The sequence below is a fragment of the Mytilus trossulus genome, chromosome 2 (assembly GCF_036588685.1).
Source record: "Mytilus trossulus isolate FHL-02 chromosome 2, PNRI_Mtr1.1.1.hap1, whole genome shotgun sequence".
Lineage (NCBI taxonomy): Eukaryota > Metazoa > Mollusca > Bivalvia > Mytilida > Mytilidae > Mytilus > Mytilus trossulus.
Window position 1 is genome coordinate 99163872 of NC_086374.1, and position 24439 is coordinate 99188310.

Sequence of the window (24439 nt, forward strand, 5' to 3'; positions counted from 1 at the left end):
ATTTGTAATGATTTATGTAACGCCCAATCGCGTTTTTCGCTCAACCGGACAGATAAAAATCATAGAGAAACGTGTTCAAATCAGAGACTCAAAAATGGCCATCTCATTGTCATCCAGCTTAAATACACGTATAAAGGCAATTACTCGTGTATTCTTCTGTGTAATTTAAATAACTAACAGAGGGTTTAATGAACATAAATGTTCCAGTAATTAGCGACTACCACAAATATGTAAATATTTATCCATTTGCGGTCCCATGTAAATGTGTAATTATGGGTTATCGTTGTTTTCATCTTTGTTAATAGTTTTAGACCTTTGTGCTTTCGGGGAGATATTGAACATTTAGAACATTTTTAGAATAATGTGAAATCCTCCATAAAAGAATTATGTTTGGATGAGAATCGAGTAACAAATTACTTTAAAAGGTACTTGGGTGCGTTTGAATTATCAGGTTTGTAGTAAAAATTAAAATAAACCACCCATGAACACAAATGTATATTCTCACGACAAATAAATTCATTCCTCTTTACTAGACGATAACATTCGTTTAAATTTCACAATTATACATGCTTCGAATATAAAAATTTGGTAATTAACTATTAGTCTATCCTACACAAGAACTAAGGGGGTATAAAAACACAGTCAGACAATGTTACAACTACCAGGGTTGCTCGTTTAGGTCTTAGGAATGCATAAATTAAAATACTCAGCAACACCAGATCGGAATTTTGACAACAAATCCAATACCACGTTTAGCAAAATAGTGATGTCATTCTCTGTGGGACCGCAAATCATTGCAATATCTCTTTCAGTAAGTATCCTGTACCAAATTACAATTTCTGCCAATATCCAACAGATCCCCTTTTCCATGCAGTTGCAGTTGAAGTTCTAAACTTCTCTTCAGTCAACTCACTTTGCACATCCTACAATGTGTTTATTCTCCCCTGCATGGATTTTTTTCTCGCCAGAGATTAAGCAAACACTCATGATCAATAAGTCAATCAATCAATCAATTCATCTTTAGATAATGAAGGCATTGAATTTATGAGATTGATAAAAAAAAAAAAGGTTATGGCTTGTCATGGAATAAGAATTTCATATTTTTTTTTAATTCGGAATGCGGAAGTTAACAATTACATTTTCACATGGAAAATAAAATAACCAAATGAATAAAATTGAATTAAATACTTTCTCTAATTCTATGGAAATTTATCCCTTTCCGAACCCATTGTATAAAAAAATTTAATCAACGTGTGGTTGCTGGTGATCTCAAAAGATCATTGGATGATTTTAAGGGTCATGACCTTTTTAGCTAACTGCATGAATCAAAATTTGATAACAGGTGTTAATGAAATTGACAACTTCGTGCACTGTGAAAGGCACTCGAAGGGGATTTTCGGTTAACAAAAAAAGAAAATGTCTTTTTAATCATTAGAGAAACAGATTCTTACATAGTAACTCGTGGATTATCGGACTTATCCAATCTCGATAGTTAAATTATAAATTTTAAAGTACTCGCCGAGGCGGCTCGGACTTTAAAATTGATAATTTAACTATCTCGATTGGATAAATCCGATAATCCACTGGTATCAATGTAAGAATCTATATGTATACTTAATATCTACCTAGATATACATGTAGAATGTGTGCCAATGAGACAACTCTCTATCCAAGTCACAATTTATAAAAGTATTTTTTATTTCTCTGCAATAAGATTAATGTGTATAAAATTGAAAGTGAAAAAAATGGGCCTAAAGCGTGGATATATACCTCTCCACATCATACAAAGCTTGTAAACATATGAGATGAATTATAAATAACCTTTTTTTTCTGACAATCGTTTCAATTCATAATATTTTTGAATCTTATTGTACCGCTAGTAGAGAAAGTAAAGTGAATTTTATAAGCAAGACCCGTTTAACTTGTAATTCCCCACAAACTTTTTATATTAAAGCCAAATACATACCCTCCTCCTTTTCGGATCTAAATGGGAAATCATTGCACTTTATTACGCTTTATGTCAATTGATCTCTGGTAGAGAGTTGTTTCATTGACACTCATCATACCGTATAATCTTCTCATTTCATGTAGCTTCTGCATTACCCAAACATGATATATTTTGTTGTTTGTTGCTTACGTTACTTTCATTGGGAAATATTCCATGTATATTCAGTACAACAAAACATTATAAGAAGTATCTATATTGATGTGCAAAACAAAAATTGCAAAAATCCCAAATAATCGGTAATCGTCGTATAACGTAAACAGGTCGAGTCTCCTTGAACGTGGTACCTACTCACATGTGTTGGATTACAAATATTACCTTTCTTACAGTAGTATTCTTACTTAGCCCTTTACTAATGAAAGCTAAATGTGAACGTGATCTGGTAGTGCCAATGTAATATGGTGAAACGACGAGACAACCAAAGCTGTCTGGTGACATAACAAGAGACTACCTAAGACCGGATACCACCCACCACCAAACAGTTAAAACTATCACAAAAATCAAACATCAACTGACAATGTTTTTGGTTTTTGTTCAGGACCATTGAAATATGAAGGTTAATTAGTTGTGTCGTTTGAATGTTTTACATTTGTTATTTCGGGGCGTTTTATATTGACTATACGGTATGGGCTTTGCCACATCTTATTTTTATAGATCTTGAAATCATTTAGGCTTTTATCGTGAATTCTGGTATCTTCTGCCTCTCATTTATGATATTAACATATACTTCCGGTATCTTCTGCCTCTCATTTATGATATTAACATATACTTTCGGTATCTTCTGCCTAGCTCTCATTTATGATATTAACATTTATCATATACTTAGACTAAATAACATATGATTTTTACCGTATGATAATAGCATTAAGTTAAAGTATTTTCCATATTTTTCAAATTGGTGCTTAGCGGGCTGATATGAAAAGTTTATCACATGCTTCGATTGTTATCACATACCTTTCCGTAACGTTATCACATGGCAGTCCGGTGATACTCGGCAAATTCCGGAAAATACACCTCAATGCTACGATTTCAGTGAAAACCATTACAAAGTAATGTACAAAACAATCATTTGGATACTGGAAAGTATATTTTGTGAAATAATATAAAAAAAAAAAAAAAAAAAAAATATTAAATAAATGCATTGTTTAAAAGTTTCAAACATGATTTAGAAAGTTACTTTAAAAAGTTGCCAAACAGTCTTCATTATGATTATTGTCAATTTTGTTTTGTTTTTGTCGATTCGTCCATAATAAAATGTGTTTCTTCTCTGTTGAGGCAAATGATAGAAATATTTCATATCGAATGTACTAAATTTGGGGTCCTACGTCTGTGAACTTCTATTACAGAACCACGTAAAAGGATCAATATACAAATCAGTTATGTTTCTCCATTGTTGAAACATATGATAAAAAGATCATAACATGTCATTTTTCATATCGCATGTATTATCAGCCCTCTGTTAATATCAGCTCTCGAGCCATACGGCTCTTGGGCTGATCTTGAACCTAGGGCTGATAATACATGCGATATGAAAAATGCCATGTAATAATCTGATAATACTTCCGGTATCGTCTGCCTCTTATGTATGATATTAACATATACTTCCGACTTTGAACGCACGATACTTGTTTCTATAATAACCCTCCCCTGCCACAGTATTGAGACGGCAGTTTTCAAAGCAAACACATGCATATAAAATATTTCTGAACATCTAATCAAAGGATCTAAAAAGAGCAACATCACCTCCAAAAGTATCATTTTATACTATTTTTAGATAATATTAAAAATTAATCAGTGTATTAATTGAAACATAATTGCTGATAAGTTTTTATTGAGAAGCATATTGATAAAGTTTAGTAAATGGACGAATCAACCATAAACTAAATTAACGAGTAGGTATCCACAAGCAAACAAACGGAATTAGAGCTTTTTTATAATCATTTTATGGACATTTGCGCCTTTACCATAGGAAATTTCATTTATCAAAGTAACATTTGAATAATTGTTAAAAGTTAAAAATAATTTAATATCTATAAGACATTGCATTCATAGTTTCTACAGGTTCTGCGATTTTTTTAGTTTCTGTGATATTTTCCCACTGATCACTATCACAATATTTTTTGATAGTCACATAGTATACCATGTGCTTGTTCGTGATATTAAATTATTAGTACACTTGATATACATGTACATGTATATTTGTCTCGTGATGTATTTAAATTCGCACTTTACCCTTTAGTTTTTATGTTCGAAAATAACAACAATTAATTACGATGTATTTTCCATATTTCCTTGTTAAAATCCCATAAACTTAAAATTATATATTATTATTAATAAATGTATTGAATTGATTTACATCCATCAAAATTTGTACAAATTAGTCACGTATTTCCTGAAGCCATTTATCTGCAAAAAATTACACATAATAGCATTTGTGAAATCGAAATGAAATAATATTTATCATCAAAAGAACAATTTATATATGTTTATTTACGGGTCAAATATTTTAAGCCTAATAACTTCATATATAGCTAAATTCTGAAAATAAAGATGTAATCAGGATTTTTTCCCAAACTAAGCGAAGATTAACGCTTTCGATAAGCCCAATTATTGATATAAAAAGAGTAATTTAGTTTTGAACAATTTATCATAACACTTAGTCTATATATAATGTTTTGTTCGCTATAAAATGCGCAAGCAATTATGATGTATAGTATAGGATATTGTACAAGAATATTTTATCAAGATGAAATTAACAAAAACACAATTCTTCAGAAAAATTTAAATTGTGATTGTCAATATCAGAATACAAAAATAGGTATTGCAACAAACAATGTTGAATGTTACTTCAGATTTTTTTACTTTACTAAAATAGACCAATGTACAAAAAGGGTTTAATGTCATCAAGAAGGTCTTTACATCATAATCTCTACGAATATCCAATTTCAGGTCTCTTTTAAAAGAAAATTGCTTCCTAACAAAGGTAGAATGTTAACTATTAGCATGGCAAAATTTCTCAAGATAAAAGGTTTAAACTTTGAGCTTGCTTTTAGTAACTGTGAGAATTCTCTGACACGAGAAAGTCACATTGTTTGCTATATTGTGTTTTTTTATACCCATAAACCATTATTAAAGAGTAAAATGTGTTCCATGTACCGATCTAACAGTGATCGAGACTTGAGACAGTCAAGCTCTAACTGTGATCGAGACTTGAGACGGTTAAGACCTAACAGTAATCGAGACCTGAGACGGTTAAGATCTAACAGTGATCGAGACTTGAGACGGTTAAGATCTAACAGTGATCGAGACTTGAGACGGTTAAGATCTAACAGTGATCGAGACTTGAGACGGTCAATATCTAACAGTGAACTGAGACTTGAGACGGTCAAGTGCTAACAGTGATCGAGACTTGAGACGGTAAAGATCTAAGAGTGATCGAGACTTGAGACAGTCAAACTCTAACTGTGATCGAGACTTGAGACGGTTAAGATCTAACAGTGATCGAGACTTGAGACAGTCAAGCTCTAACTGTGATCGAGACTTGAGACGGTTAAGATCTAACAGTGATCGAGACTTGAGACAGTCAAGCTCTAACTGTGATCGAGACTTGAGACGGTTAAGATCTAACAGTGATCGAGACTTGAGACAGTCAAGCTCTAACTGTGATCGAGACTTGAGACGGTTAAGACCTAACAGTAATCGAGACCTGAGACGGTTAAGATCTAACAGTGATCGAGACTTGAGACGGTTAAGATCTAACAGTGATCGAGACTTGAGACGGTTAAGATCTAACAGTGATCGAGACTTGAGACGGTCAATATCTAACAGTGAACTGAGACTTGAGACGGTCAAGTGCTAACAGTGATCGAGACTTGAGACGGTAAAGATCTAAGAGTGATCGAGACTTGATACGGTAAAGATCTAACAGTGATCGAGACTTAGGACGAAACTTTTCGAAATCAACAGTGGACGATTTTATCTAACACTTATCGAGATCAAAAGAGAAACAGTTATTATCTATCACGTATCAAGATTGAAAAGTAAACGGTTTAGATCTACAAACAGATTGAAATTTCAAAAAGAGATGGATGCGATATATCAATTTTTGAGATCTAAAAGGAGACGTCTGTTATCCGACACTGATCGAAGGAGATGATGAGATTTTGCATGAATCGAGATTAAAAAGGAAACGATCGAATTGCGATCCCGACTCTACCGAACGTAATCCGACAGAGATCAGACAGTGACCAGACAGTGAACCGACGCTGACGGAAGATATCTGTTAGAAAACTGTCGGCATATTCGGGATGATCAGGTACTGTCGGAACGTATATCCAATCACGGTCCGCTCTATCGCATTGCAAACGGCTTTGTCTGGTCTCAGTCGTATTGTATTCTGTAATTGTCGGGACTCTGACGTGGGTATCATTGATTAATTTCGTATTAATAACGGGACTGTTTCGGAACGGTTTCGGCAAAAAACGGTTCGCAATCGACAAGATCTGGATGCAATCTGGACTCAATCGGCAGAAAAACAGCTATGATAAATTACTCCAGATCATTCCCGTTCCACAAGACACCGTCCAGAATACACAAGACATTGTTCGGAATTCGATCCGATACAGCAGAATCTGTCACGACATAGCCACGATTGTAATCCGACTAGATCCACGCGTAGCCTCTGGCTGTTGGCAATCCTCTTTAAATAAATAAAGAATTAAATTAATCCGACTAGACAAAATCGACTGAGTTGTCCCGAATGTTACGGGACGCACCTAACTGTCGGGGTGTTTTGCCGAACTATTCGGACCCTTCCCGACCCGTAAGAATCTGTTACGAACTAAAACGACTGTGTACAGACAATGATAGGACACTCCAGATAATTGAGGATACTAATCCGACTTTTTCACTTTTCGTGTCGTATTGCTGTCTGATCTCAAACGGGAGCAATAATCGGCAATGTGTGAACCCCGCATTACAAATTTTAATTTAAGTTTGAATTTCCATCCACGAGTCACAGGATCTTGTTCAGACTTTTAATTTTTTTAAATCGGGAATGGTCCTGTCAAGGACGGTAGTACAAATCGTGAATGTGTGACCCCAGCTTAAGTCAAGCAAATGTTTTAGACTGCATCATCTATTGCTTTGATCTGTAGAGAAGTTGTCTTTTCTCTGTTTGTGTAGTTGTATGTTATATTTATTTATACCGCACATTACCGGGGTTTTTAATGTTCTATTGTTTCTCCTAATCTGAATGTTTGATGTGCATATATATGATATACAAAACTCATGCAAAGAAAGACTAAACCACGGCCTTAAAATTATATTATCGATGACTCTTTCTCCTTTACAATTGAAATTAAAATGATTCTATCAGTTAAATTTAATTAGGTTCGTCTGTTTCTGTTAATTTTGAACATGTGAAGTTCTGCATTAATTTTTCTTGTTTAGTTAAGATTTTTGTTTTGTTTTGTTTTATGGTGTTTTTTTGTTTGTTTGTGAACACTGTAATACTCTGATCACAACAATATGTTGTTCTGAAAGAATGAGGAATTAGAAATACTTGAAATCTTATCTTTCCAATCCCATATGTAACTTGCAATGTATTTCAAGTACGTGTACATGTGTAGTTTTAAAAGTTTTAAAGGACAACTACCTTTCCTTCAATGGGAAAAGGGAGACAACTACAACCGTCAGAGAGGAAAAGTATTTTCAAAGACGGGTAGATATCACATTAACTCTCGCCGTTAGTTAATTTGTAAGAAATTTTCAATGTTTTATGATCACCATATTTATATTTTTATCTTTAATATATAAAAGAAACTGGTACAGCCCGTAACAGAGTAGTGATCGAACTAACGTTTCTTTACCGTCAGAATAAGTTACGTTATCGACCTCGAGTTATCGACAAACTTATTTCAGAAGTGACATAATTTAATTTTCTTCATCGACATAGTATTCCATGTCCAACGTGTAAGTTTTCATTGTTTAAGTCTAAGTTTTTTAACACAGTAAAACATTTTTTATAATCAACCTCTGTCATTGGCATTTTCATTTTAACGGTAAAGTTAATGTTGCTAAATGTAGATATTATATATACTGCTTGCACTGTGAATATTTATGGAATTCAGCACTGTAATAGCTTTTCTTTCGTCTGGTACAGAATACCCCATATCTTTTCTTTTTCATACCTATCTGTTTATTATGTCCCCGGGATTATGTCAATCTACATTGTTGCAATACTGACATGCTTGAACTTTGTCACAGAAAACTGAAATAAATTTCCTTCAAATCGAAGTAAAACATACAATTGTACCCTTTAACATTTGAAATGTTGAAGACAAAATTGCTCTATATCTTAAGTTATTGACGAATACTTAAAATTTAAACCTCTATAAGTTGTGATGTACAGCAACTCATTTTATCATTGGTAATGATCCATATCTGACAGAGAAGAAATATTCATAATTCTCAGAAAGTTTACGTAAATATTGTTAGATACCACTAATCGTTCCAACAATCAAGACAATAGAGACAAACAGGGAAAACATATGAAAATGAAAAGATATGACTTTTAAAGTGTTAGCATGTTCAGACGGCACTCAATTTACAAAAAATAATTGATGTTTTAAGGAACTGTAGAGGTCTCCACAGGTTTTCAACAAGGGTAGCATTTAAAACCTTGAATATGGAAGCCTCGAAATCCATGATACTTTTTTGTGCGGTAGTTATATTTACAAGATCCAATCATGTACACGACATATAATACATGTATTTTCATACATGTATATTTATATATTGGGAATTTATTTGTGTTTCCAAACAGAGTTATAAGGTTATGTATAAGTGCATCCGTTCACTGCACAATTGTAAATTGTCTTCCTAAAGACCAGCGAAAATAAATGGCACAGATTCACGTAGTCATAAAAAAAAGTCGTATAATTTACGTTATAGAACAAAAAATCAGAAATACGGAATATTATATGTGAATGGTTAGGAAATCCATTTCCCCTACATGTTTTAAAAGTCTAAAGAAAAATGTTTTCCCTGATACAAACGTTTTAAGAACCAGCTTTGTGTAACCTATAGACAAATTCGACTGTATATAAGGAAGTTAATATGTTTACTCTGATTTGAAATTATCTTTTAGAACTTTTTTTTAGTAATTGAGAACCTATGTTGTTTATGGGTAATAGATGAAATGTTGCATTGGTCCTTCAAAATGACAGCAAGCGGAGTTTTCCGGACGATTTTCATTTGTACACTTCTAAAAACTGTCAGGTCCTGGCCATGGTATACATTTTGGAGAACATTTTTTTTTACTGATTTTTACTAAAAAAAAATATTCTCTGTATATGCCATTGCAAGAAATAGTTTTGCTCGTTATTTTGTCATATCAAAAAAAAATTAAACTAAATTTTCCAGTTTAAATTGTACTAGAAAAAAGTTTGGCAGTGAAACGGACGAAGACATATTCTAACAGAAGTACAAATAGCAGTCCTCCCTTTTGTGTAAACATATGAGAAAACATTTCAAAGTTATTGATTGAATTCAAATCCATCACACATACGGTACACATCATAGTCCGAAAAAATAAAGGACTTAATTCCTTTCAAACACCTTTTTAATTGTTTACCAGTATATTTCTTTTAGTTTGGGTAAAATTGTAAAGGAAATAATACTATCAAGACGTCCTTCCATAAATATTTTTTTTCTGTTCTGACTTTGAAGAAATTACTACTTTTCGCCCAATCAAAATGGTGCATGGACATATTTTGTTTCATAATATTAGAATATTTTCAATATTATCGGTATTAAACTTGACTATCGTTCAATTAAGTTTGTCGATAACGTAGCTAATTTTGTTGGTAAAGAAACACCAATTCGATCACTTCTCGGTTACGGGCTGTATTTAGGAAAGTTTTAAGGCATGGCAGGAACTACAAATATACAAGTTATGTAGTATACGTTTTCCGAAAATTAAAAACTTTATCTGGATTTTGATCACAGGTTCTCGTCTCAGAAAAAAAAATGTCCTATATACCTTTATTTGTGTGGCGAGTACCTGTGATTTTGATGTCCATTTTTTCCAGTCTCCAGAAGATATAATTAAACAATAATAGTGCATTGACTTTACATATCAACGGTATAAGGATGAGGCTTAAAAACCGGGAAATGCAAGGCTGTGATTCGTTTCGTTGATATGTCAAGTCAACGCACTATTATTGTCTTTATATTGCAATCCAAAAAAATATTTAAGTGTTGTTTAATGCGTTAAGGTTATTTATTTGATTTAAATATTGGGGAAGATCTCCTTAAAAAAGGCCTCATATTATGCTCGCGGAGAAATACAACACAATGAAATGTAGATTTACCAGTTGCTTCCCACACTCGATGGTGAACGAAATCGTTTGAGGATGGACTCCACCATATTAAAGTAAAACAATGATTTATAGGTTGCAAACAAAAAATATTTACAAATGAAATATGTTTTTCCAATAATTGCAAAAGAAACAATGTTGAGTCGTTCCACGCATCGTTGTATGCATTGGAAACAAGGCTGAAGAGGTCGTATGCATAATTAAATATTATTTCGGCAACTTCTATTTAAATATTCATGAGGAAAGGTGATATCGGGTCAGTGACTGTATATGATACAGTCACAGGCACTTGTTTCTATCCATTGGAAGAACCACTATCAACGTATATTTACGAGTAAATGTTTCTATCCATTGGAAGAACCACTATCAACGTATATTTACGAGTAAATATACGTTGATAGTGGTTCTTCCAATGGATAGAAACAAGTGCCTGTGGATACAGTCAACGCATTTTGACTGCTCAAATAGAATGCGTGCAGTATAAATCAAAATAAACAGACACCTGCGTTTCATTTGATACGTCCACTCAGTTACACCAGTTTAAATCACTTATTGTCTGCAGATGTCTATTGTCCATGTATTGTCAATCTTAATCAATACTATCAGGGCCGTAACATCCTATGAGGCAGGGGAGGCAATTTTCTACACCAACATTTTTTTTGAAGTAATAAAATGTAATTTTGACAAGTGGAACACGAAGATCTTGAATTTGTATTATAAACAACACAAGTTTACAGTTTTAACAGTTATCAATCATGATACGTCATATATCTGTCATTTTCCGGAATTTTTATCGAAAGTGAACCATTTCAGTATTTGTTTAAGGTCTTTTTTCGTTTGGCCATCCATCTGTTATACTGTATTTCCTATGTCGTACGAGAACGCTTATAAAACTTTGCTTTCAACAATTTTAAATAAAACTTAACTAATCACATTCATTTAGGGGCCCAATTAAGCAAAGGAAGTTCCTTTGTATCGTGAATCTTTTATGATATCGGAAATTCGTTACCAGCTGAATCAGCTGTTGGATATTTTTTTTACTTCTACCGATCATACGAGAACATTGTCATTTCAAAAACATTAAAAAAAGAAATACCTGTCTAATGAGTCACTAAAACAGAGAAGGTGTGTTCGAAAAGCTATTTTTTAACTGAAAGTACTTGACGACAGTCTTTCAAGTTGGATGATTAAAATGCATATCTTCGGAAAATTCTAATATTTTGTTTGTGATAACTAGGGTTTATAGTTTATACGCTAAACAAATCTAGTCTGCCCTTCAACGAAATATTTAATTAGAATTTTTTTAAATGTTTATGAATTTTCGAAAATTCCACCTGACAACAGATCAGACAATAAGTTTTAAGTTGAATCAATGCAGACAATGTGCATAAATTTATCGGTTTCCAAGAGCAAAATTGGTAGCGCGTCATCCCTACAATGGCTTCCATTTCTACGATTGTGAAAATGAACTGGCGTAATGGGGAGATAATTTTGACGACGTAGACTCCTGACTGCTTATTCAATATTGATCAAACAATTTAAAACGCGTGATGCTTCGGCATATAATTTAAATGCATCGTAAGCTTACACGACGTCTTTTAGACATCGTATGGCCATCGCGCCATCATCGTTATCCATCGTGTAACCTTCGTGATCCATCGTGTAGGCTTCGGCTGAGGTATGAAGCTTAAATACCCGTCTTCGGTTAACCTTCGTGTGTCCATCTTTTGCTATCGTATATAATTTCGGCACCATCGTATAGACTTCTTTATTCATCGTACTTGCTTCTGTCACTTTTTGGTATCTTAACGAGATCGGGACCAACTTCGTACGAACTTGTAATTTTCGCATTCGGGTGTCCATCGTATATCAAAGTCGGGACAGTGTGACGCGGGCATAAAGGATAAACAACACGAACCCCACCAAAAACTAGGGGTGATCTCAGGTGCTCCGGAAGGGTAAGCAGATCCTGCTCCACATGTGGCACCCGTCGTGTTGCTTATGTGATAACAAATCCGGTAAATAGTCTTAATTCGGTAGGTCAAACTCGTGAAAGGGAAGGGGATTGTAGTTAGTTTTGTACCAGGGTAAAGACGTATACTTTTACAATAGTGTATCATGCTTAGAATAACTCCAGTGTGAAGTGTTTTCTTTCAATATTAGGTGTGATGATCACGTTTGTTTATAACAGAACTGTGTTTTATTTAGGTTTTAACATTACTTGTGTGGTTCAATGTCGACTGATTTTTGAAGAATATATTTAATTTTACAAAGAATTTTTTTTATTATCAAAAGTCTTTTTTTTTTAATATATGTTTTATACTATTCACTTGTAATATTGGCGCAAATGAAAGTTTTTATTTTGGCGCAATTGAAATATTGTTTGTGGCGCAAATGAAAGATTTTTTTTGGCGCAAATAAAATGTTAATTGGCGCAAAAGCAAAGCACCGGCGTCATCTCTACAATGGCTTCCTTCTATTTCTAAGATTGTGAAAATGAATTAGCGTAATGGTGAGATAATTTTGACAAAGTAGAATCCTGACTGATAAGAACTTAATCGCATTAAACGAACTAAGAGAACGGGGGACAACACTTGAATATAATGTGGTAACACTACCGGTATCTACCGTCAGTGACCGATGTAAGAAATAGGCTAATGACATAAAAATAGTCTTAACTACAGGATTTGGAACAATTTTCCATAGAAAGTCACCTGGCCTTTTAAAAAAATACAAAACAGTAGTGATTAGTTGTAAGTAGCTTATAACTTTATTATCGGATTTAAATTTCACTATGTTTAAAACTTTCTTATTCTCGAAAATATCCGTGTTGAAATTCATTTCATATATATTTGGATCCATTTTATATAGATGAAAAGTTCCAGACAAAAAAGGTACATATCTTTGATATGCAGTCTGTTTTCAGTTTTGGGTTTCGTGTGTCATGCTGTTGGATTTGCCTCCCCGTTTTGGTACCATGATCACTATTCTTCAAAGTATGGAGCAGAAAATTATTTCCATGGAATATGGAAAGCTTGTTTTGCAGTTCCTGGATTACCAATTAAATGTCATTATCATGATTCGTCAGAGTTACGTAAGCATATTACTTATAGTTGTTTTAAAATGCAGTTAGGGAGCTACCATTTTATATTTATGATGATTTTTTTAGTTGTAATCTCTGTCCTGCCTTTTTATGTTTCACTCTATTCGGTGCAGCCTTTTTATGTTTCACTCTATTCGGTGCAGCCTTTTTATGTTTCACTCTATCCGGTGCAGCCTTTTTATGTTTCACTCTATTCGGTGCAGCCTTTTTTCATTAGTTTTAACCTGACTTGTTATTTACATAAATTGTCAACCTGACTTTTTTGGGCAAAGTGTCTCATCCTGCCTTTTATCTTCAAACTCCTGTCCTGACTTTTCTTTTTTTTTCAAATTTCATTCTTTAACTTTGTTAAATAAAATGATTAGATAATTTGTCAAATCAAGATAATCTAGATAGTAAGAAAATAGATATTAATGCGCGCAAACATATCTTGTTAATATTCGAAAAGTTTACTATACATTTCTACCATGGAGATGAGCATCTGGAGAGAAATGTCGGACTTAAAATGCATTATACAGTCAATGCACAGATACAGAATAAAAGTAATTGCTGTATATTTAATGGAGATATGCCGGTAGAGAAAAATAGTTTCAATATAGAAGAACATTGAAGCTTTAAATCTAATGATTATGTTTTAGCCCCATATATTGTTAACACAGTACTTTGTTTCCACCATGCGTATTGGCTTTATTATTATTATTATGAATTATTATGAACTTTTTTATGCATTTCATCCTTCAATGTTTGTGTTTTTTGGACATAGAAGTGAAGTTACAAGCTACTACATACATTAAATTGGGAAGTACCAATGCAGCAGCAATAAGAAGAAGATAAAAAGTCAGAATGCGAGAACATATGTTCAAACTCTTTTAAGTCATTTTTTAGTAGCAATAAACAAAAGAACTATGTCAATTGGATATGCTTTGGAGATTCCGTATATCGTCAAGTTATTGGAATTCCAATGGGGACTAACTGTGCACCACTTATTGCGGACCTGTTTTTGTATTGTTATGAGTTACAATGTATCATGACTAAAATTAGCAAAGACCCATCGAAACAACATTTGATACAAAAATTTAACAATACTTTTAGATATTTGGATGATATATTGGCTCTCAATAATGACGACTTCAGTATGCATACTAAAGAAATTTATCCAGTTGAACTTACTTTAAATAAAGCTAATACTAACAAATACCACTGCCCTTTCCTCGATCTTGATATTTATATATCATTAACGGGAAGCTTAATACAAAATTTTATGAGAAAAGAGATGATTGTTCATTTCCTATCGTTAATTACCCATTTTAAGATGGTGACGTTCCCTTGTCACCATCTTGTGGTGTTTATTTATATCTCAACTTGTACGATTCGCTCGTGTATATAACAACGTATTAGATTTTAACTAGATAAATTTATGTATTGCTGAAAAATTATTACACCAGGGTTTTCGATATCACAAACTAGACAAAACATTTACCAAATTTTATCATCGGTATAAGGAAATAATTTGTAAATATAACTCAACATGCAGACATCTTATACGTTCAGGTATTTCACATCCAATCTGTTATGGTAATATTTTTTACAAAGCACAAAAATGTCAGTATTCACCTCAAAAGCTTACAAAACCTTTAAACAGACTTATTAAGAAGGGATATAGTTACGATACTGTTGCCAGCTCATTAAAGATTGCATATTTTGGCTTTAATATTAATTCACTTATAGAGTCTTTGCGTCGGAACTAAAAAAAAATCATTTAAAAAAACAGTTGCTGGCATGACACGGGTTAGGTTCTTTCCATATATTTTATGACAGTATGATACTTAACCCCTAATGGGAGGGATTGTGCCTGATATTCATATGATGAACACATAATCTTTCAATCAGTTTAATTGAGGTCTGGCGCTGGCATGTCAGTTGATTTATTAAAACATCGAGATAATCTCTGTTAAGACCCGATATAAATATCCATATAAATATAAATACACAGCACGTGCAATCGTATAATGACTGACGATTTTTCTAATTCTCTTTTATTTTACATGAAATCAAAGAGAATTAGAAAAATCGTCATTTTTTTGTTTTTGTGTTCTTAAACAGGTTTAAAGTTTAAGAACATAAAAACAAATAATACAAAATAATATGCAATAAAGAAAATTATTGACAACCCCTCAAGTACAGAACCAGACTTGGGACAGGCACATATAGAATGTGGCTGGTTGAAACAAGTTTGAAAGCACCAATCCTCTCCTTACCTGAAACAGTGATAATTGTCATCGTATAATTATCTGTGCGCCTAACGGAAGTTCCACTAGAAACTTTGTTATAAACAATGTCATAAGATCTCATTATATCTGTTCCTATTGGAAGAAATATTCTATACCATTTATTCCGTTAGGAACATTCTATTCCGTGACAGTGTAACAGTACATAGTAAGAAAAAACTATCTAAAAATAATACCAAGCAGAAAACATCGAACAAAACACAGACCAGAGGCGGCAGGGTACTTAACCATCCTTAAAAACAAAGAAAAAGACAGAAAGTACAATTTTGAGAGTACTCGAAAGCTTCTGACAAATAGTTCAAAGCAACAACAACTAATAACATTGTATCTAATTTGAATGAATGATCCCAATCTGTTTATCGTTCAGTTTTTGAATGGAATTTCAAAAATTCCACCGTTGAATATTGAAATGGAATGTTTAAATGATATGATTGAGTGGTTTGTTTTCTACACGTTCAGTGGCAAATATTTCGGGCTTCTAAATGATGACTGACACTTAAAAAAGAGTGCATGTTACAACCATTTTTGTATTAGTCCCGTGGTTATCACCGTCCGTTTATCTTAGTATTTCGGTTCCGGTATAAACATACAGATATTGTTTATCGAAATTTGCTGTTAATCAAACTTAGGAAATCTTTTTGAGTAAGAGAATATTTGTCCATGTTTGGCTTTTCTCTTTGGTACTTTTTTGTTGTATTTAAAACTATTTAACATTTGTATAAGGATTTTGACAATGAGCATCACTAAAGTGACATTGTGTAGTGAAAATAACACGAACTTTACTGTTTGCAATAGTTTTTGAAGTCTCTGTTAAAGTGGCCAATTCTAACTAGATAAAACAACTTCAATTGTTCCACAATCCAGTTTTCAATATAGAAGTCCACATTTCCAGTCGTTCATTCCAGAATACTAGTACATAATTACGCCAAATGTTCCTATTTGATTTATTTATGGTTTAGAGAGTTAAAGTAAAGGTCTATATATATAAGACAGTCTTCTAACAACAACAAAATAAAATAGACTCAACAAAGCCTTAATTTTATTCTATTTATCTGAATATGGTGTTTTAATTCTGACAGAAGAACACCCACGGGATGTCTATCTAAATCACTTATCTCTTTGTCCGTCAACTTGTATTAAGATTTACAGATTGAATGTGCATGAAAGTTGGTACTGTATGGAAATGTAAAGTTTAATACTAAAGCACATATCATCGGTTGACCCTTTAAAATGTGCAACGATGCAGAACAAATTCGTAATTTTACATTGGAGACCTTTTTTAAAATTTAAATGGGAAAATATTGAATATCAATGATAGCTAGCGCAAAAAATAGAATAAATGGATAAACATCAAGATAGACGACCATTTTTCATTTTTTTATACAAATATAATAAGGCCGCCGGTTAGTTTTCTCATTTGAATTGTTTTACATTGTCTTATCGGGTCTTTTATATAGCTGACTATGCGGTATGGGCTTTGTTCATTGTTGAAGGTCGTACCGTGACCTATAGTCTTTAATGTCTTTGTCATTTTGGTAACTTGTGGACAGTTGTCTCATTGGCAATCATATCACATCTTCTTTTTTAAAACTAAAATAACCATTTTGTTTCTCCATGAACTCTGTGTTCTTAAAGGAAATGTGTTTGAATAAGACCCGTCGCTCAAGTGAATCAAGAAACTTGTTTGATTTCATTAGTCAGGTTCATGAGGATATGACTTTCTATAAGTGTACCTATCACGTTAAAATTAATGCTAAATAGATTTAATGCCAAAAAGAGTTTGAGTTAGCTCCCTTTTACTATTTTTGAAGAAATCCCTGGAAGTTGATACTAAGATGTAGCATTGAAAAGAAAGACATGTATTATTTTTTTACCCTTGAATTTATCTATCTCCATCCACGTAATGACTTTTGCACAAAATCATGAACAGATACTAGTATATCCCTTCAAACGGAGATATTATCAACTGGAATATATTATAAGACATTACAAGAAAAAAAACAATAAAAGAGAGGGAGGGAAAATGTATAACAAAAATACTGACCTCAAAGCTAAATTAAAAAAGGAGATGGAGACTTATAGCTCACAAGTCCTCGTGTTGAATGTCGAAGTGCGGGCTTTGTTATTCTTGGCACTGTTAATTTGGGAACAATTATATTCCGCCGAAAGCTTATGTTTCTGGAGTCAATTGAAGATAATGTTCTAAAAACAGACTCTATCGAAGATAATGATTCAAAAACAGAGTCTGTAGAGTATACTGTTCTAATCTCAGAGTATGTCGAGGATGTTATTTCAAAACTCAGAAGCTGTCGATAATACTGTTTCAAAAACAGAGTGGCTATGATACTGTTTCAAAAACAGAGTCTGGCGATGATATTGTTTCAAAAACAAAAAGTATGTCGATGATATTGTTTAAAAACAACGTCTATCGTGGACACTGTTCTAAAAACACAGTCAACCGAGGATACTGTTCTTAAAAGAGAGTCTATGATATCGAGGATTATGACCTAAAACAGAATCTGTCGAGGATACTTTTGCAAAAACAGAGTGTGTCAATGAAACTGTTCCTAAAAAAGAGTATGTCTATGATACTATTCAAACTATAGAGTATGTCGAGGATTATTTCCTTTGAAACATAATCTATTGAGGAAATTGTTTCAAAAACAGAGTCTGTCGAGAATACTGTTCTTTCTAATGAATATACTGTTCCAAAGAGAAAGAATATCGAGGACACTGTTCCTAAAACAATGTCTATTGAAGATACTGTTCCAACAACAGAGTATAATGAGGATAATGTTCCTAGAACAGGAGTCTGTGGGGGAGACTGTTCCATAATTAAGTAACTTTCAACTATGCTAATGATTGTATTTTTATTATTCTAGCATTGATACATGACATACAAGCTGTGTCAGCCGCTGGTCTATTGGCCTATGGTTTAGCCGTGTTTTTGCTGAATTGGAGAACGCAGTGTTTAGAGAAATTTAAAAGGTCTTGTGTACAGTTTATTGGTGCTGGAGTTTTGTTAGTAGCAGGTATTTTATTTTGTTTTCATATGTATACTAGTCACTTATTTATAAGATATACGGTATTGAATAATAATAAAATAAGAAAATGCGAAATACGGTCACAAGAAAAAATCGTGAAACAAGTTTCATAGGATAAATAATGCGCTATTTTCTCCGATTTAATTATTGTGTAACATTGGTCTCAATGCATTTAATTTGAAACTTGTTAACTATAATAAAATACGACAACAAAAATTTATCGATAATTAAATCTGTTAAAACGATTAAGGAGAAACAAACCAACAAAAATTGAGGGAACCGTATGAAGTTAAAAATAAGCTAGCTGAATCGACCTTGTAACTGCCATGCAAATACACACTCAGACAAAATCATACAAATGGTAAAAAGAATATAATTGGTCAAGTAACATTTTATATGACTATCTATTAGTAAAATCTAAGACAGCGAACCATTTCTCTTAAGAGTTTAAACACAGACATCTATTCTGTTATCAAATTCATGATATTGGTCATAAAATATGTATATATTAGAAGATGTGATATGAGTGCCAATAAGACAACTCTCCATCCAAGTTGCAATGTACAAAAAGTAGACAACTATATGTCAAAGTACGGCTATCAACACGGAGCCTTGGCTCAGGTCGAACAACAAGCTATATTAGACCCAGAAATGACCGACGTAAAACAATTCAAACAGAGAAACCATGAAAAACGATAAACGAAAAAAATTTATGAACCACACCAACAAAGGATAACAACTGCATAAACTTAGGACAGGTTAATAAAATTGCAGCGGTTCTGAACATCCCAACAGGAGCTTACACCCATCCTAACCCAAGATAGTAGTTAATAGTTATCGAAGGTACCAGGATTATAATACAACATAGTTATCGAAGGTACCAGGATTACAATACAACATAAAAAAACATACTGTGAAATATCTATTGAAATGGCTTAACTTTATCAAAAAGGCATATAAATAAAATCAGGTAAACATACACTGAAAAACTTGTCTTCAATCTTTCTTCCTCATAACTCTGTTTCGTGTAAAAAAACACAACCCTGTCAATGAAGTGTGTGTTTGGTGTAAACATGAACTAGCGCAATGTACTAGTTGGGATATGTTAGTGCCATACTATCTGAAAGAGGGTATGTTACTACCGAGAAATGGGAAATTGACAATTTGAAAGTTTCAACATCAAAGTGTTATTGAATCAAGTGTGAAGTCTTTAACCTATCCCCTATAGCTACATGTAGGTAAAGATAAAGATTCAAGCAGACGTTTTAGTTTGTGTTGCACTATTTATCTATTCAAACAGACGTTTTAGCTTGTGTTGTACTATTAATCTATTCAAGCAGACGTTTTAGTGTATGTTGTACTCTAAATCTATTCAAGCAGACGTTTTAGTTTGTGTTGTACTATTAATCTATTCAAGCAGACGTTTTACTTTGTGTTTTACTATTAATCTATTTAAGCAGACGTTTTAGTTTAGGTTGTACTATTAATCTATTCAAGCACACGTTTTAGTTTGTGTTTTACTATTAATCTATTCAAGCAAACGTTTCAGTTTGTGTTGTACTCTAAATCTATTCAAGCAAACGTTTTAGTTTGTGTTGTACTATTAATCTATTCAAGCAAACGTTTTAGTTTGTGTTGTACTCTAAATCTATTCAAGCAAACGTTTTAGTTTGTGTTGTACTCTTAATCTATGCAAGCAGACGTTTTAGTTTGTGTTGTATTATTACCCTAAAGTTCTATGTGATAGATGAAATATAGGCACTGACCGAAGACTGATCAAATGAGTGATATGACATTAATATATCTAAAAGTGAAATCGTGTAAGGAACGATATCAAAAGATCACTGTATGATAAAACAAAACTTATCTCAGTAGTTTTGGGGTGGGGGTTAAAATTGCTGCAAGGTTTGTTTAACCAAAATATATTTTAAATATATGAGTTACCATGCATTGGAATACCGAAATAAACGGTCACGGCACCAAATTGACACTTCGTAAATTAATTAAGAAATAATTCATGGAAGCCATAGATTTGTTGGAAATTTACACACGGCCCAGGCCATGTGTAAATTTACAACAAATCTATGGCTTCCATGAATTATTTCGATTCTAATAGGACAAATAGTTTATTAAAATACTGAAGCGAGGGTTGGTATGCCGTGTGTGGAGCTGTTCTTTTTTACTTCTTGTTAGATACAGCTCAAATATTCTCATACATCTTTAACTTGCATTAATTATTTCGTTAATAACCGCTAGAAAAAATATGTTTAATTCTCAAACCCAATATTTCCGATTTTTAATTTACATGTTTTCTCGTAAGCTACCGTCAAATCCGAAATTGACATTTCGTAAAGAAGGAACTGCCATGTTGACTCGCTGAATCAAAGGCAATAGAATAGAAAACCTCAGAATTCCATTTTAATACAATATTATACGAACTTCGTTGGTTACAAAAAAGTTTTTATTTTTGTGATATTGACTAAATATTGTTTTTATACTGCAACTTAAATTAGTATATTGATATTTTTTTTAATCGTAACATAAATATCAAGCTTATTTGCATCCCTTAATGAACCCCTCATTGTAGAGAAAGTGTTCCATGATGAAATTGACATTGCACAAAATATACAGTGTTACTATATTTAGGAAATAAACAAAACTAGTTGCAAAACATTAATTCTTTTTATTATGCATCTGAATAAGAATAAAAGTTCTGTAATGTTTTTTGTTTAATTAAAATTAGTAAAACAATAAATTTGGCAAAGCGTTTGCAATGTAGGTTCAAATACATGTGGATTTACGTGGGAGGTATATTGTAACATCCATTATTATGTATATCTCTGAGTCTGCGCTAAGTATAGATATATCGAGAATTTTCACACAGTGGTGTTTACAAAGCGAAAGAAGCACGTCATATTAGAATATCTATTTACTTAAAATTACACCGTTAAAATGTTATATTGGAATTATCTGCTTATGTTAGAGATGAAATGTACGATAATCTTATCAAACGGTAAAAAAAATACATTTACCATGATTTTTTTTGTTATTTTATTCTATTTTTTTAGGCCTTCTTTGCTTGGTTGGATTAATGATGTGGATGTTTCAAATGCCAGTCTTTTTTATTCTACATTTTGGATTGTCAATCCGACTGGAAGTGGTTTCAATTGTATTAGCAGTTGTTGCATCATCACTAATTATACGGGAAAATATAACACACGCAAAAACGGAATGTAAATATTGGTTGTATCCTAACCCGAATAATGTCAGTCGTTATATTCCGCCGATCTCCGTCTAATCTCCGAAAGGTCGAGTTCACTGATTGGTTCCGTTTTACAGAGAACAACTGACGAGATATTTGCCCTGAATGCCTTCAAGCTCTCGATAGGCTATGGGCCGCTAGAGTGCACAGAATTATTCGAGTTAGTTGTATCCGTTTTTAATTCAGTACGTTAATGCGTATGTTGCATGGTTGTGATAGTATAGTACTAGGAACTATCATTTTTTTTTAATTTGATTGTTGATCAGTAAACTTAATAGTATAGTTTTATATGCCATTTATTTTAGATATGTTTGTTTTAGGATCTCAAAACATGGGCTTTCATATTTTATTGTTAATACTGATATATCTGTATGAATATGTTGTAAAGCGCTTAGGTTAATTTTTGATATTATATAATGCGCTGTTATAAATACTGTATAATAAAATAATAAATTTACTAGAACAAATTAAAAATAAGGTGAACTGACGATCGTATATATGGCTGCGGAAAGGCTGGACAGTCATTCTGAAAGAAAAACCAATAAGGAGCGAAGCACCCCTATAAACGGCCATTTTGGCGAAGTGACATTAATTCGTTGTTGGTTTACACTTTAAACTGTTGAAGTGTTTAAACAGATGATCGGTCATACATTGCATTTGCACTCCAATTGCGAAAGATGATATTTTAAATCATGTTTACTTTCAATGTTTGAAAGTCAATAACTCAATAACACTTATAAATCATGTATAGTTAATAAACTTTCAAATTCACAGCCTTATTTCATAATTGATTCTCAACGATTTTATTCTCGTTTTAATAATTCAGGAAATTACAACACAATTAGTATGTAATCATCGACCCGTTGATATATGTAATGATAGGATACAAGCTATGATAGTATGAGATGCCAATAGATACATATACTCATTTTCAAAACAGCGTGGACAACCGCAATGCTTTTGTTGGTAATAATAATAATTGATTTAACTTGAAATGCTTTGTCATCGGCTATCGCTCACTCAGTCTCTTTAGGGGCCATCCAATGGATATTTGGATAGAATGAAAGATTAATTTCAAAGTACAGTCAGGTGCACGAGAAGACAAAAAAATACAGTTTAAGTATTCAACAATTGAATCAACACACAAGGTTTAGTCCAATGATAGTTATTCGTATTATTTGATGTAGGCGTTTAGAACCTTTTTCGACCCAACAGTTTAAATGTCTATAACAGAAATTTAAAACTGTTACATCGCATGGTTGTAAAAGAGGGACCAAAGATACCAAAGGGACAGTCAAACTCGTAAATCTAAAACAAACTGACAACGCCATGGCTAAAAATGAAAAAGACAAACAGAAAAACAATAGTACACATGACACAACATAGAAAACTAAAGATCAAACAACACGAACCCCACCAAAAACGGTGATCTCAGGTGCTCCGGAAGGGTAAGCAGATCCTGCTCAACATGCGGCACCCGTCGTGTTGCTTATGTGATAACAAATCCGGTAAAAGGTCTAATTTGGTAGGTCAAATTCATGAAAGGGAAGGGGATTGTAGTTACGACGTAAGGAACATATCCGATATCATTTGTGAAACGGTTATGTCATAACGGTCAACCAACTCGTGATGGCGTCCGTAAAATTTACGAAGGGATGATTTCAACTTCACCATTTGGAACTCTTGGTTTAATAGCTTCCTTGTGAGCAGTAACCCTCTATCAAGAAAATCATGATAGGAAATGCAAGCACGGGAATATCGTATCAATTGGGAGATATATACCCCGTATACAGGTGCTGCTGGAATGTTGCTACTTAGAAATGGAAAGTTCACAATTGGAAAGCTGAAATCATCTCTTTTGTCGTAAAGTTTTGTCTTCAACCGACCCTCATTGTCAATTTCTAGATGTAAGTCAAGATATGAAGCCGACTTAACTATATCTGTTGTATCCTTTATCTCCAATTCGATGGGATAGATGCGATCCACATAGTCACCAAATTTTGAATTGTTTAGTGAAAGAACGTCATCTATATAGCGGAAAGTAGAGTTAAAGGATATTGCTAATTTCTTATCTTTCTTCCTAAGAAGTTCCTGCATGAAGTCAGCCTCATAATAATAAAGAAACAAGTCAGCAAGTAGAGGGGCACAGTTTGTTCCCATTGGGATGCCGACAGTCTGTTGAAAAACACGTCCTCCGAACGTAACAAATATGTTGTCAATCAAGAAATCAAGCATCTTGATAATATCGGTTTCAGAGAATTTTTTATTTGAATCAGAATGATTCTTTACAAAATAGGATTTATCCCTCCCTAAGACAAGATACTTGTATCTACGTTGGTCATTCTTTTTTATGAAG

General features: G+C 33.0%; 2 protein-coding genes across 2 annotated transcripts; both read left to right on the top strand.

Annotated features, from left to right (window-relative positions):
- Nucleotides 1–5146: 5146 nt before the first annotated feature.
- LOC134706148 (probable splicing factor, arginine/serine-rich 7) lies at nucleotides 5147–5864 on the top strand. The gene is made up of 2 exons (XM_063564856.1): nucleotides 5147–5394; nucleotides 5429–5864. Exons 1-2 carry the CDS (start codon nucleotides 5147–5149, stop codon nucleotides 5862–5864), a joined length of 684 nt encoding a protein of 227 aa, XP_063420926.1.
- A 7309-nt stretch (nucleotides 5865–13173) lies between these two features.
- Nucleotides 13174–22856, top strand: LOC134705584 (uncharacterized). Its single transcript, XM_063564306.1, has 3 exons — nucleotides 13174–13480; nucleotides 18660–18809; nucleotides 21890–22856. The coding sequence occupies exons 1-3, from the start codon at nucleotides 13258–13260 to the stop codon at nucleotides 22117–22119; spliced, it is 603 nt and encodes a 200-aa protein (XP_063420376.1). The 5' UTR covers nucleotides 13174–13257; the 3' UTR covers nucleotides 22120–22856.
- Nucleotides 22857–24439: the final 1583 nt, after the last annotated feature.